Source organism: Erythrolamprus reginae, unplaced genomic scaffold (assembly GCF_031021105.1).
Source record: "Erythrolamprus reginae isolate rEryReg1 unplaced genomic scaffold, rEryReg1.hap1 H_27, whole genome shotgun sequence".
Classification (NCBI taxonomy): domain Eukaryota; kingdom Metazoa; phylum Chordata; class Lepidosauria; order Squamata; family Dipsadidae; genus Erythrolamprus; species Erythrolamprus reginae.
Genome location: NW_027248481.1, coordinates 216283 through 231707, shown reverse-complemented (window position 1 = coordinate 231707; position 15425 = coordinate 216283). Strand labels below are relative to the sequence as shown.

At 43.9% G+C, this 15425-nt stretch overlaps 1 protein-coding gene across 5 annotated transcripts in view; it reads right to left on the bottom strand.

The window, feature by feature from the left end:
• The window catches only part of LOC139155532 (tubulin tyrosine ligase 3-like), a 57334-nt gene that overhangs the window by 14679 nt on the left and 27230 nt on the right, over window positions 1-15425 (bottom strand). For all 5 annotated transcript variants that reach the window (XR_011557082.1, XM_070730704.1, XM_070730705.1 and 2 more), the window contains 7 exons: window positions 13270-13398; window positions 12876-12990; window positions 10652-10780; window positions 9365-9557; window positions 6192-6340; window positions 4249-4492; window positions 772-1207 (listed from right to left, as the gene is read on the bottom strand). Coding sequence is in view for 4 of the 5 variants with exons in the window: in XM_070730704.1 (XP_070586805.1) it covers window positions 772-1207; window positions 4249-4492; window positions 6192-6340; window positions 9365-9557; window positions 10652-10780; window positions 12876-12990; window positions 13270-13398 (1395 nt within the window). In the remaining variant the exon portion in view is untranslated. The remainder of the gene's footprint in view (window positions 1-771; window positions 1208-4248; window positions 4493-6191; window positions 6341-9364; window positions 9558-10651; window positions 10781-12875; window positions 12991-13269; window positions 13399-15425) is intronic.

Genomic DNA, 15425 nt, shown 5'->3' with positions numbered 1-15425 from the left:
TTAGCAATTACAAATAACTCTTATTAAATGCATTATTTCATGAATAAAGAAACTCCATTTATTTCTCTGCTCTTCTGGAATTCAAACACATTTCATACAGACACTTATCTGTTGGTCCGTTATCTCCCTTAACTGCATTTCTCACATTCCTTCTCCTTCTCCACTTAACAAGATTTATTTTCCTAACAGCATGATTTCTAAAACAGCAGCCCTGACTGTTAATCAACACAGAATACTTTTGCTTACTTGCGAGCGGCAGAGAAAAACCTCCATTTTTCTCTTCGGCAAGGTTGAAACTCCACCCTTCTTCCCCACTGACCCCCTGACGTGCCAAATACATCACTACAATATTTAACCCATTCCTCTCCTTAATATCTTCTTCCAGACACCTGTTCTCTACGTTTTTGGGCCCTTCTGAATTTAGGATTAACCCAGCGAGCGTCTGATTCTCCCTCGCTAGATCCTGAACTCATAGCCCCATCCTGTAGCTGGCCTCCCACCTGTTCTACTGCCTGTAATCTCGGCCCCCCCACTAATTCATAAAGACTATCTGAATCCGAGTCCTCAATATCTTCATCATCCTCCAACTGACCAGGAGTATGTACAACAACATCTGTCTTGCTTAGTTACAGAAAGTTGTGGTTCAATTTGTGTTTGTAAGTCAAGGACTACTCTGTATTCGGGGTTGCAAATGCCAAACCCCAAATTAGATAGTGATCCAATATCAAAAAGAGAGGCAGGCCTTCCAAGGAATTGGATAGGAAGGCTCACCTGTTTATAGATGAGCTCAAAGCTTCCTGCGTTGCAATTGCGATCGTACTTGCGGTCAATGACCACCCGTAAGGTATCCTCCTGCACACTGGCACACAGACGGGTGGTGATAGATGTCGAGGCTGCCATGGTGGGGCTGGCATTGATCTCAATCAGCCACGGTTGGTAGTTTTCTCCAAAGAGGAAGTCTGCCCCATAAAGCTCAAAGCTGTTTTTGCGGAACTCCACAAGGTCCTGGGAGGTCTGTATGGCATGAATGATGGCCGCCTTCATGCCAGGCACAATCAGCTTGGACCAGGCCTCGGGCGCCCCCATTTTCCTCAGGTGCATCTGGAATTGTTCGGAGGACCACATATTGTCTGAGGGAAGCTCGGAATGGCGGTTCTGGGAATTCTCAAAATGTTTCTGGATGGAGTTATTGCACAGGTGGATGGAACTGGGGTGAAGAAGAAGAAGAAGAAGGGATCAATAATGGGGAACAGATTCTACACAAAGGATTTTATCACAGGATATGTCAACTAAGCTCAGCCTATATGTCAACTAAGCTCAACCTATATGTCAACAAAGCTCAACCTATATGTCAACTAAGCTCAGCCTATATGTCAACTAAGCTCAACCTATATGTCAACAAAGCTCAACCTATATGTCAACTAAGCTCAACCTATATGTCAACAAAGCTCAACCTATATTTCAACAAAGCTCAGCCTATATGTCAACTAAGCTCAGCCTATATGTCAACTAAGCTCAACCTATATGTCAACTAAGCTCAACCTATAGAAACTCCTTATTGGGCACATTTTCCTGTTCGGATCTGAAATTATGTTGGTAGAACATACTTTCTTTGGCATTGGGATAAGTCCTCCCATCCTGTTTCTTTTAGAAAAGTCATAAGAATGCCTCATTTTACTAATATTTCCTGTTGGTATTTATCATATGATACTTGTGATTTGGTGTTCATAATTATTATATTTTATTTAGGGGTCCTGGATGCTCTCTGAGCTTGGTTGTTTTCTTGCAGATGCTTCATTATCCAAATGAGATAACATCATTTGGTGCATATTTAATTTATTATACCTCACCTTTTATTACTTTTATAAACACCTCAAGGCAACAAATATATCAAATACACTGCTCTATTGAAGCTCTAATGATCTTCCTGGCTCTTATTAGATTGCAGGCTTTTTTTTTTTTCATTGCTAATCACTCAAAGGAATGTTTTTTTCCAGCCCTTATGAGATGCTAACGATCTTCCCGTCTTGCAAGGTTTTTCATTGCTACTCCCTCTGAAGAATGTTTTTTCCAGCCCAAAGTCTTTGCAGGCTTTTTCTCATTGCTATTCCCTCTGAAGAAGGTTTTTAAGCCTTAACTGGGGATAAAATAATGTGCTGAAGCTGACCAGACTAAGGATGCTAGACAGACGAATACCTGATTTCCCCCACTATTTTTTCCCCAAAAACTATAGTGCTTCTTATACTCCGAAAAATAAGGTACATACTATTTCATAGTGGCTGTTCACTCATTTTTTTCTATACAAAGGACCTAGTATAATGACAATAGGATTTCCAGTTAAATCTCTGGAAGCATATGACTATATGCTGCCCATGCTAGTATAAGTGCTCCACAGTTTTCACACAGACTACCTCAAACATGGCAGTGGCACCTCTATTTAAGAACTTAATTCGTTCCGTGACCAGGTTCTTAAGTAGAAACGTTCTTAAGTAGAAGCAATTTTCCCATAGGAATCAATGTACAGTGAAAGCGAATCATATGTGCAAACCCGTTAGGAAAGGAATAAAAGCTTGGAATTTGGGTGGGAGGAGGAGGAGGAAGAAGAGGAGGAGGAGGACAGTTGCTGCTGAAGGAAGAAGGTGAGGTGAGGGGAATCAAAAAAATCCAAAACTTTAAGGCTTAAAATAAAAGAGGGACTCTGAGACAGCGAGGAAGAGCATGCGCCTCCCATACACTGGCTGCTGCTGCTGCTACTTACTGCCTCTTCCTTCCCATGCTGAAGGGCTCCCCTCTCCTCTCGCTCGTTTGCTTTGTAGCCGGCGCCTTTACTTCGCTGTGGTGACACCTTGACTGCCCAGAGTGAAGGGAGAGTTTCTTTTCTCTGGGCGCTGGCAGAGGTTTATTTCCTGTCCAAGCGCCCAGAGAAAGGAAATGCTTTGTTCGCTCTGGACTGGCAAAGCCTCCTTAAGCGCCACTGAAAGGCTCCTCTGGCAGCCCAGAAAAGTCTGAGATGGCTGGGATTAAAGGGAGAATGGCAGGAAACTAGCCGGGCCTTCGTGCTGCTCTCAAATTTCCTGGGAAATTTTTCTGGGCTTGGATTCCTAAGTAGAAAATGGTCCTTGAGAAAAGGCAAAAAAATCTTGAAACATAGAAACATAGAAGTCGGACGGCAGAAAAAGACCTCATGGTCCATCTAGTCTGCCCTTATACTATTTCCTGTATTTTATCTTAGGATGGATATATGTTTTCCCAGGCATTTTTAAATTCAGTTACTGTGGATTTATCTACCTGTCTGCTGGAAGTTTGTTCCAAGGATCTACTACTCTTTGAGTAAAATAATATTTTCTCATGTTGCTTTTGATCTTTCCCCCAACTAACTTCAGATTGTGTCCCCTTGTTCTTGTGTTCACTTTCCTATTAAAAACACTTCCCTCCTGGACCTTATTTAACCCTTTAATATATTTAAATGTTTCGATCATGTCCCCCCTTTTCCTTCTGTCCTCCAGACTATACAGATTGAGTTCATTAAGTCTTTCCTGATACGTTTTATGCTTAAGACCTTCCACCATTCTTGTAGCCCGTCTTTGGACCCCTTCAATTTTGTCAATATCTTTTTGTAGGTGAGGTCTCCAGAACTGAACACAGTATTCCAAATGTGGTCTCACCAGCATTCTATATAGCGGGATCATAATCTCCCTCTTCCTGCTTGTTATACCTCTAGCTATGCAGCCAAGCATCCTACTTGCTTTCCCTACCATCTGACTGCACTGTTCACCCATTTTGAGACTGTCAGAAATCACTACCCCTAAATCCTTTTCTTTTGAAGTATTTGCTAACACAGAACTGCCAATACAATACTCAGGTTGAGGATTCCTTTTCCCCAAGTGCATTATTTTACATTTGGAAACATTAAACTGCAGTTTCCATTGCTTTGACCATTTATCTAGTAAAGCTAAATCATTTACCATATTACAGACGCCTCCAGGAATATCAACCCACTTCTTATCTAGAAAAGTTCTTAAGTAGAGGCGTTCTTAAGTAGAGGTACCACTGTATTTATTCTGGATTAACATGAATAATCCTGAAGATTTTAAGGGGACCTTAACACCCCCTGTCCCCGTTAAGACACTGGAGAGATTAAACTGAAGTTCTTAATGAGACAGAAAATCTCTCTGCTTCTTCTTGCTCTTGTGTGCATCCACCCATAGAATAATACGGACAATAAAGTCAACAAGACGACAAACTCACGTGTCCAGATTGTTTAAGGAAAAGGGCTGTGTAGAGAAACGGATGTAGCTATGCCGATAGAACCAGATGGTGAGGGGGTTCCAGTCAGTCACCAGAAACCATTGCCGCAAGTCAAACTTGGTGCCAAAGATGAGCAGGGGTGTTTCGATGTACTTCTGCACCACCCATTTCCCATCCTTGACAATCATGGGGTCGCAGTCCACTAGTTTCACAATTTCCTCCAAGCGGTCCATGCACATGATGCCTGTTTTGGAAAATGCTCTTTATTTAATTGATTTATACCCTGCCTTTCTATATTTATTTACATATTTACACAGATGATACCTGATGTGTCCAGAGGACAGTTAGGCCTTGTACCCGCCCCATATTCTTTGAGCGGGAAAATACTGCAAGGTGATTGGTTGGCTCAGCCTGGCAGCCCGGGATATATATAGCTGCCAGGCATGGCCATGTTGTTGTTGTCTTGTTCCTTGCTGTAAAACTGTTACTTGCCATTCTAATAAAAAGATCAGTTCTTACTCAGAGAGTCTGCAATTGATTCTTGTAAGGATCCAACAATACCCAGTTGTACATCTCCACCCCATGTCCAGTCAGTGAAGCAGTGGAAGTGATGTGCCGGTGCCTGGAGGCTTTCGGGGTCTGGATGGGTGTCAACCGACTCAAACTCAACCCTGATAAGATGTAGTGGCTGTGGGTTTTGACTCCCAAGGACAATTCCATCTGTCCATCCATTACCCTGGGGGGGGGGGATTACTTACCCTCTCAGAGAGGGCCCGAAACATGAGCATCCTCCTCGATCCACAGCTCACATTAGAGAAACATCTTTCAGTTGTGGCAAGGGGGGCGTTTGCCCAGGTTCGCCTGGTGCACCAATTGCGGCCCTATTTGGACCGGGAGTCACTGCTCAGTCACTCATGCCCTTATCACCTTGAGGCTCAACTACTGTAACGCTCTCTACATGGGGCTACCTTTGAAGAGTGTTCGGAAACTTCAGATCGTGCAGAATGCAACTGCAAGAGCAATCATGGGCTTTCCCAAATATGCCCATGTTACACCAACACTCTGCATTGGTTGCCGATCAGTTTCTGGTCACAATTCAAAGTGTTGGTTATGACCTATAAAGCCATTCATGGCATCGGCCCAGAATATCTCTGGGACCGCCTTCTGCCGTATGAATCCCAGTGACCAGTTAGGTCCCACAGAGTTGGCCTTCTCTGGGTCCCGTCGACTAAACAATGTCGTCTGGCGGGGCCCAGGGGAAGAGCCTTCTCTATGGCGGCCCTGACCCTCTGGAACCAACTCCCCCCAGAGATCAGAATTGCCCCCACCCTCCTTGCCTTTTGCAAGCTCCTTAAAACCCACCTCTGTCGTCAGGCATGGGGGAACTGAGATATTCTCTTCCCCTTATGCCTATGCAATTTATGCATGGTATGTTTGTGTGTATGTTTGGTTTTTAAATTAGGGTCTTTTAAATTATTTAAAATATAAGATTTGTTATATGTTGTTTCACTATTGTTGTTAGCCACCCCGAGTCTACGGAGAGGGGCGGCATACAAATCAAATGAATGAATGAATGAATGAATGAATGAACGAACAAACAAACAAACAAACAAACAAACAAACAAAATTATGGTGGAATAACATCTGTTGATGTTATATTACCCAGCAGCTTTCAATGTTCTTTACCAGTTACATGAAAATAAAGAATCTGAGTTCACATATCACACGTATCACACTGAGCCATCATATGGTTTTCTTGGTCTTAGAGTCTCGTGCAAACTCATCTTGTACAATAGTTTCATACCTAACAAACCATGGTTCAAAGAAGGTATGCGTGAATCCAGCCAAAAAATTCTGCACAGCCTGAAGCATCTCACAACTGCTTTGTCAACTCCATCTCTCAAGCTAATTTGGGATATTTAATCTGTGTCCAGTAGACTCACCTCTTCCCCGAGACTTTGCTCCTGGTTTGACAATCCAGATGTTCCTGTCCCCTTCCATGTCCAACTGTGGGACGACTTTTTGCAGCCGTTGCAAGACCTCCTCACAGCGCTCAATGAGGGAATCTGTCTGCGTCATCTGGGCCCCTTCGCTGCAATGACAAAATACTTGACCAAATAGCATGACACAATGCCCTTCCATGTGTTCTGGTTCCTGGTAGAAATTTACAAATAAATTACAAATAACTCTTATTAAATGCATCCTTTCATGAATAAAGAAATTGCATTTATTTCTCTGCTCTCCTGTAATTCAGACACATTCCATACAAGCACTCGGTCCCTTATCTCTCTTAGCTGCATTCCTCACATTCCTTCTCCTGCTCCACTTAACACGATTTATTTTCCTAACAGCATAACTTTAAAAAACAGCAGAACTGACTGTTAACAACACAGAATCCTTTTGCTTACTTTAGCGTGGCAAAAACACATCCATTTTTCTTTTGGCAATGTTGAAACTCCACCCTTCTTCTCCACTGACCCCCTGACGTGGCAAATACATCACTACAGTATTTAACCCATTCCTCTCCTTAATATCTTCTTCCAGACACCTGTTCTCTACGTTTTTGGGCCCTTCTGAATTTAGGGTTAACCCGGCAAGAGTCTGATTCTCCCTCGCTAGATCCTGAACTCATAGCCCCATCCTGTGGCTGGCCTCCCACCTGTTCTACTACCTGTAACCCCGGGGCCCCCACTAATTCATAAACACTATCTGAATCCGAGTCCTCAATATCTTCATCATCCTCCAACTGATCAGGAGTATGTACAACACCATGGTTGTAACCTATGCCAGGGAGAGAGAACCTATGGCCCCTGGGTGGCTTCTGAGCCCCTAGAAACTGTGTTATTGCAAAACATTTGAGGGCAAGCTGTTAAGAAGCAACAGCATAATGTGTAAGCCACCCAGAGTTGTTTGTTCGTGAACTGGGCACCTATAAATTTAAGAATGAATGAATGAATGAATGACCATATTTTTCAGTGTATAAGACATAGCGGAGTATAAGATGCACCTTAATTTGGGGGGAGGAAACCAAGGTGGGGGAAATTTCTGCCTCCGCCTACCAGCATCCTTTCAGCTTCAGCACATTAGTTCACTGGTTGTGACCAAGTGCATGTTCGTTGGGACTTCTTAGCAGCTTCAAAAGCTTCAAAAGCACAGCTGATTGTTGGAGGGAGCTCGCTTTGCCTGCATGGACCTCGTTAGGACTGCTAAGCAGCTTCAAAAGCACAGCTGATCATCGAAGGGAAGGAGATATAATTTAAGGACTAATGGATGACAATAAAAAGGGTGCAAGGTTTTGTCCAGGACAAGATTGCCTTGATGTTTGCCTCCTGTCCCTTTGATTGACATCATGTTTATTGATGATTTGTATTTTAATTGTTTGTATTTTAATTCTTCAAATAAAGTATTTTTTAAAAAAAAATTAAAAAGAGAGAGCCATTCAAGGCTGCGGGGATTGCCAAAGCACATCATCGCCGATTGCCGCCCAAAACCACAATACCACAAAGGCCAAAAATGAGGCATGCAGAGGTCAAAAACACGATGTGCGGAGGCAGCGATCAATGGCAACGGGCTTTGTCAATCCCTGCAGCCTTGAACAGCTCTCAAACGGAGCATTTGGAGGCTGAAAACATGAGGCATGGAACCCAAAAACACAAGCTAGGAAGAGGACACACAAAGGTGGAGGCCAGCGGGTGGACGGGGCTGCATTCAGAATATAAGACACCCCCAAATTTTCAGCCTCTTTTAGGTAGGCGGAATGCATCTTATACTCAGAAAAATATGGTCATTCATTCATTCATTCATTCATTCATTCATTCATTCATACCTAACATGTGGAAACAGAACAAAATAAACAAAATTTATTGTAAATTGTTCATGTTAATATACTGAAAGTTCTCATACATCTCCCTCAACAGGGACAACATTGGAAATAGTCCCATGGCATCATCATGCCATTGTTTCTTTATGTAGCCCTTGATTGATAGAAGACTGCCTATCTCTACCCTATTCATTATGGATGTACAGTGGTACCTCTACTTACGAACTTAACTCGTTCCGTGACCAGGTTCTTAAGTAAAAAAGTTTGTAAGAAAAAGCTATTTTTCCCATAGGAATTAACATAAAAGCAAATAATGCATGCTATTGGGGAAACCACAAGGAGGGTGGAGGCCCTGTTTCGTCCCAGGAGATTCCTAGAGAGGCCCCATGGAGGCTTCTCCTCGCCTTCTCCGGCCCTGTTTCCTCCCAGGAGATTCCCAGAGGAGCCCCACGGAGGCTTCTCCCTGCCTTTTCCGGTTACAGTTTCGGAGGCTCAGGTTTATAAGTAGAAAATGGTTCTTGAGAAGAGGCAAAAAACTCTTGAACACCAGGTTCTTACCTAGAAAAGTTCGTAAGTAGAGATGTTCTTTTGTATTAACAAGTATTTGTTTATTTTTACTGAGAGGAAGTCTTCGGCTCACAACCACAACTGAGTCAAAAATTTCTGTTGCTAAGGAAGATAGTTGTTAAGAGTGTTGCACCTCATTTTACGACCACAATGTCCTGCCTCATTTTATGACCATTTTGGCCACTGTTGTTAAACAAACCACAGCAGTCGTTAAGAGACTCATGCAATTGTCAAATGAATCTGGCTCTCCCCCATTGACTTTGCTTGTCGGTTGGGTGAGCAATTGGATTGCATTTAACCTGTGCCTTGTGTGCACCAGAAAATCCCTTTGACATTTAAAAAGGGAGCTGTTTCTGTTTTTCTGTTTATAAAAACTTTTGGGTTTTCCTTTTATCGTGTGGTGTGTGTCTTCCTGGACTGATTACCCTGTAACTACAGGCGGTTGAAACACGCCGGCAGAACAGACTGTTGGGAGAGGTTTCTAACTATATTGCCTGAGGGAATCTCAGAACCTGCTTTTGTTTCACCCTGCTATCACTGCTGCCCAATAAAAGGTTCCTTTTGAAACGCTAAGTTTCAAGAGTCTTTCCTTTCTCGAATGAGGAGGAGAGGCCGTACCGTACCCAAATGGTTGTTAAGCCAAGGACTACCTGTACAGTTGCAAAAAAATGAGATTTGCAGAAACTGGTGGTTTCCCCCCTATGCAAAGTTTCAAACGTTTGTGCTTACTGGGCTATCTGATAGTAGCTGTGCAAGAAATCCTGCCAGTGTCCTTTCGACAGTTGCAAGGTAGACCCAGAGTCCCTGTCGATGTCCTGATGTTTCAGGCTGCTCAAGTGCTCTTCACAAGCATGTATTGCCGTCTCAATCAGCTGGGCTGAAAAATTGGCCCCTTTCCTGTGGCGGATACGATGCTTGGTTTCTAGAAGGGAGAGATTATTGACTCAGCTATCCTGGATATGTGACAAGGGACAGCCTGAGCAATGGTGTCTGAAGGAGAGTGAGTGGGAAAAGGCAAACAGGTAGAAGATACAAACTGTTAAATATGCAGAGAGAGAATTGCTAAGGGCAGGATTTGAATGTTGTCTCCTGATTGGCTGTTTGTTCCAGCGGGAGAATTTGTTACTATGTCAAATAAGGTTTGTTACTTTGTGAAGCCTATAAATAGGGGAAAAGGACGCGCCACTTTCTCTGAGAGAGAATTAGTGACTATACCCTAACTGATCTGTTTAACCGGCTTGTTCTGACTGAGAGAAAAATAAAGAAACTGCTAATTCACCAATTGCCTTCCTCTGAGTATTTTTCACTGGCGACGAGGATGGGATAAGAGTTGTGCTGCAATGCCTTATTGATGGTAGATTTGTAATCAGCACACACCCTCAGGGAGCCATCTGGTTTCATGGGGCTTACAATTGGGGTTTCCCAGGGGGCGTGTTCTACAGGTATCAAGATCCCCTGGGCAATCAGCTTGTCCAGCTGATAATCCAATTTTGGTAATAGGGGTAGGGGAACCCTTCGAGGCTTTAATCTAATGGGGGGAACAGATGGATCTAGGGAGAAGGAAATTGGGGGCCCTTGGTGAGTGCCCAAAGAATGGGAAATTCGCAGACAAAGTTTAAGGTTGCCGACCCCTGGTGTAATTAGACCTGGGTAAGCCAAGATTGCACCAAGGTAGCTGAGATGCATTTTCACTGTAAGGAAAATGAATAGAATAAAATCCCTAAAATGATTCTGGGAAGATAACCAAACGTCATTCAGATACAGGAAACAAAAGCCTTTCTGCACTCCACTTGTGCTGCTCCAATTCACAAACTAGAATTCAAACACGTAAAAGAGTCAGAACATAAAGACTGTTCCCGTACAGGATAAAATCGAAGCATTAAGAAAAGCAATAAGGCAAGAAGCACTTAAAATCCCTCGGCTTCTCGCCATTTTCAGGCTTTCAATCTTTCTATAGACTCTGGCAAGAGATTAGAGTTCTCTAATTCCTCCACATTTCCTACTAGCTGCACCCACCTGAAGACCCCGGACCACTTAGGAAGTCATTCTGATTTTCATCCAATGCTGTCAGGAAAGTCGGTTTCTTCCAGTATCGTTTCACTACTAGTTTGAGAAGGCTCCTGGCTGCAGTCAGTTGGAAGTCCTCTACCATAAAAAGCAGAAAGGCATGGAATTCCTAGCAAGGCAATTATTTCCGTTTCTCAACTTGCTTCATTGCAAGAATTTAAGAGCACTGGTGCACAAGCCATAGCCGACACACTACATGTATCTGTCACATGTAAGACTGGACATTTCTTGCCCTCTTGCCCTGGGATTCAAAGGAAATTTCTGTCCATTTTTCTAATTACAGTGATACCTTGTCTTACAAACTTAATTGGTTCCAGGACGAGGTTGTTAAGGTGAAAAGTTTGTAAGATGAAACAATGTTTCCCATAGGAATCAATGGAAAAGTGATTAATGCGTGCAAGCCCAAAATTCACCCCTTTTGCCAGCCGAAGCGCCTGTTTTTGCCCTGCTGGGATTCCCCTGAGGCTCCCCTCCATGGGAAACCCCACCTCGCACTTCGCTGGCAATGGAAGTTTGGAGGTGGGGTTTCCCAGCGAAGGGAGCATCAGTGAAATCGCAGCATCACAAAAATACCAAAGTCCTCGAAACCCCACCTCTGGACCTCTGTGTTTTTGCGCTGCTGGGATTCTCCTGATGCTCCCCTCCATGGGAAACCCCACCTCGCACTTCGCTGGCAATGGAAGTTTGGAGGTGGGGTTTCCCAGCGAAGGGAGTATCAGTGAAATCGCAGCATCGCAAAAACACCAAAGTTCTCGAAACCCCACCTCTGGACCTCTGTGTTTTTGCGATGCTGCGATTTCACTGAGGCTCCCCTCGCTGGGAAACCCCACCCCCAGACTTCCGTTGCCAGCAAAGCGCCCATTTTTGTGCTGCTGGGATTCTCCTGCTGGGATTCCCCTGCAGCATCACAAAAACACAGAAGTCTGGAGGTGGGGTTTCCCATGGAGGGGAGCCTCAGGGGAATCCCAGCAGTGCAAAAATGGATGCTTCGCTGGCAACGGAAGTCCAAAAGCGGGGCATCCCAGTGGCGGCGGTGGGTTTGTAAGGTGAAAATAGTTTGTAAGAAGAGGCAAAAAAATCTTAAACCCTGGGTTTGTATCTCGAAAAGTTTGTATGACGAGGCGTTTGTAAGACGAGGTATCACTGTACTGTATTTTTCAGAGTATAAAACACACCTTAGTTTGGGGAGAGAGAAATAGGGAAAAGAAACTGCTTATATTCATCTGGCTAGCGTCCTTAGTCTGGTTAGCTTTAACATGTTATTTTATCCCCTGGTTGGAGCTTTTGAAAATACCTTATTCAGAGAGAGTAACAATGAAAGAGCTTGCAAGCTGGTAAGAGCTGGGAAGATTGTTAGCACCTGGTTAAGGCTGGAAAGAAACTTATTTGGAGGAAGTTAGAGCAATGAAAAAAAACTCTGCAAAGAGTTAGGGCTTGGAAAATAGTCTTTGCTGAGAGTAACAATAAAAGAACCTGCAAGGTAAGAGCTGGGAAAATTATTAGCAGCTAGCTAGGACTGGGAAAAATAAGCTTAAAAAAAAGCTACATTCAAAGTAGAGTGGTACCTCTACCTACAAACGCCTCTACTTACAATCTTTTCCAGATAAGAACCGGGCATTCAAGATTTTTTTGCCTCTTCTCAAGAACCATTTTCCACTTACAAACCCGAGTCTCTGAAATTATAAACGGAAAAGGCAGGGAGAAGCCTCTGTGGAGCCTCTCTAGGAATCTCTTGGGAGGAAACAGGATTGGAAGAGGCGGGAAGAAGCCTCTGTGGGGCCTTTCTAGGAATCTCCTAGGAGTTAACAGGGCTGGAAAAGGCAGGGAGAAGCCTCCGTGGAGCCTCTCTAGGAATCTCCTGGGAGGAAACAGGGCCTCCACCCTCCATGTGGTTTCCCCAATCGCACACATTATTTGCTTTTAGATTGATTCCTATGGGAAAAATTGCTTCTTCTTACAAACTTTTCTACTTAAGAACCTGGTCATGGAACGAATTAAGTTCGTAAGTAGAGGTACCACTGTATAAGACACACACAAATTATCAGCCTTTTTGAGGGAGGAAAAAAGTGCGTCTTATACTCCAAAAAATACGGTAACCTACTGACCAGTGTCAGTATTATCTGGCTAGTGGGAAACAGTTTGCTGCTGACCGGTTGTTGTGAATACTTCTTACCAATGAAAGCATGTTTTTCATCTTTAGCTCCAAGACGATAACACCGTGGGAAAAATGTATCTGCATCAGCTTGGTCAAACCACGGCAGGTTACGCAGGTTAAGACACAACCCTACCTGAGAGAGAGGATATAGCAATAGCAATAGCACTTAAAATTATATATGGCTTGACAGTGCTTTAGAGCACTCTCCAAGTCAGCCCGCAACAATCTGGGTTTAAGTGTTTGACCTCAGACGGATGGAAGGCTGAGTCAACCTTGAGGCGGTCAGGATCGAACTTCTGACGGCAGGCAGAGTTAGTCTGCAATGCTGCATTCTAACCCACTGCGCCACCAGAACTCTTGATAAATACATACTTGTGTGGTCCAGATGCTTATGTAACGGTCCTCTGCTCACCTTGGTAGTGAAGGTCCCTGCCTTGGCATAGTGATTCATCATCTGGTCCTTGCGCAGGCTGCGACAATCGATCACATCTCGCCGATTGGTCCAGATGAAGTAGGGGGTCTGGTTACGAACCAACCTTGACTGCCAACGAAAGAGGGTCAAAAAGGAGCAGCGGGCAAAGACAAAGGGTGGAAGTGTAATAATGAGAAACCAGGACAATATCGTTTGAAAATCAATACGGGATAATAAAGAATCCAATGGCAGGTAATTGTAAGAATTCATTGATAAATGAATTTAGAATGGAATGGAGTGGATTGGAGTGGAGTGGTGTAGAGTAGAATAACAGAATTGGAAGAGTTCTTGGAGGTCTTCTAGTCCGGTGTTTCCCAACCTTGGTAACTTGAAGATATCTGGACTTCAACTCCCAGAATTCCCCAGCCAGCATTCGCTGGCTGGGGAATTCTGGGAGTTGAAGTCCAAATATCTTCAAGTTGCCAAGGTTGGGAAACACTGTTCTAGTCCAACCCTCTGGTTAGGCAGGAAATCCTATACCAGTGATGTCAAACCCTTGGCATGGATGCCACAGGGGGCACGCAGAGCCATATCTGCTGGCACGCAAGCTGTTGCCCTAGCTCAGCTCCAATGTGCATGTGTGTGCCGGCCAGCTGATTTTTGGCTCACACAGAGGCTCTGGGAGGGTGTTTTTGGCTTCCAAAGAGCCTCCGGGGGATGGGGGAGGGCGTTTTTATCTTCCCCTGGCTCCAGGGAAGCCTTTGGAGAGCAAAACACGAGCCTACCAGGCCCACCAGAACTTGGGAAATGGGCCGTTTCTAGCCTCCAGAGGGTCTCCGGGGGACGGGGGAAGCTGTTTTCACCCTCCCCAGGCATTGAATTATGTGTGTGGGCACTCACACATGTGTGATAGCATATATGTACACTCTTTCGGCACCCGAGGGAAAGAAAGATTAACCATCACTGCCCTAGGCTCAAACAGATTCAAACTTAATATTAACCGCTCCAAACTTGACTGTAAAAAATATGACTTCAGCAACCGAGTTGTCGAAGCGTCGAACTCATTACCTGATTCAGTAGCGTCAACCCCTAACCCCCAATATTTTTCCCTTGGACTATCCACGTCTGACCTCTCCAGGTTCCTTAGAGGTCAGTAAGGGGCGTGCATAAGTGCACCAGTGTGCCTTCTGTCCCCTGTCCAATTGTCTCTCCTTATCTCATTTATCTTTTCTTCCTTTCAAATATGTTCACCTATACTTTTATATCTTTTTTTCTATTCTTTTCTTTACTTATACTATTACATATCTTTCTCTTCAATGTGTATTATGTATTGGACAAAATAAGTAAATAAAATAAATAAAAATAAATAAAATAGGCTGCATTCCACTATCGGACTGTGTCCAGGCAAGCAACAGGTGAGCACAGAGTGGGCCTTCTCTGGGTCCTGTCAACTAAACAATGTCGTTTGGCGGGCCCCAGGGGAAGAGCCTTCTCTGTGGCGGCCCCGACTCTCTGGAACCAGCTCCCCCTAGAGATTAGAACTGCCCCTACCCTCCTTGCCTTTCGTAAACTCCTTAAAACCCACCTTTGTTGTCAGGCATGGGGAAACTGAAATATCTCCCCTGGGCCTATACAATTTATGTATGGTATGCTTGTATGTATGTCTGCTTAATAATGGGGTTTTTTAAATATTTTAAATTGTAAATTATTAGATTTGTCATGAACTGTTTTTATTGTGTTTGTGAGCCACCCCGAGTCTACGGAAAGGGGCGGCATACAAATTTAATACATAATAATAATAATAACACATGCGCACACAGAGTTCCATTTGCACAAGAAGCAGGCACTCGCATCTGTGTGCACTTGCCACTCACAAAGAACCATCCTCTGTCTATGTGTCGTGTCGTCGTCCCCCCCACCTCCCCTGCTGGTCTGCAAGTTGGAAAAGTTGGGGACTGCACCCTTAGCATGTTTTGGGAACCTAGTTGGTTGGGTTAGTTTATTATTTAACGTATTGTGTAAAATCTAGAATCAAGCCATCAAGTTCAGTAACCAAATTAAGCGTGTTACACGAACGCAATCAAAGGATGTTGTGATTTGGATCGAGACAATCCCATTGGACTAAGATACCATTGGGGTCAGTTTGCCCTCTAAAG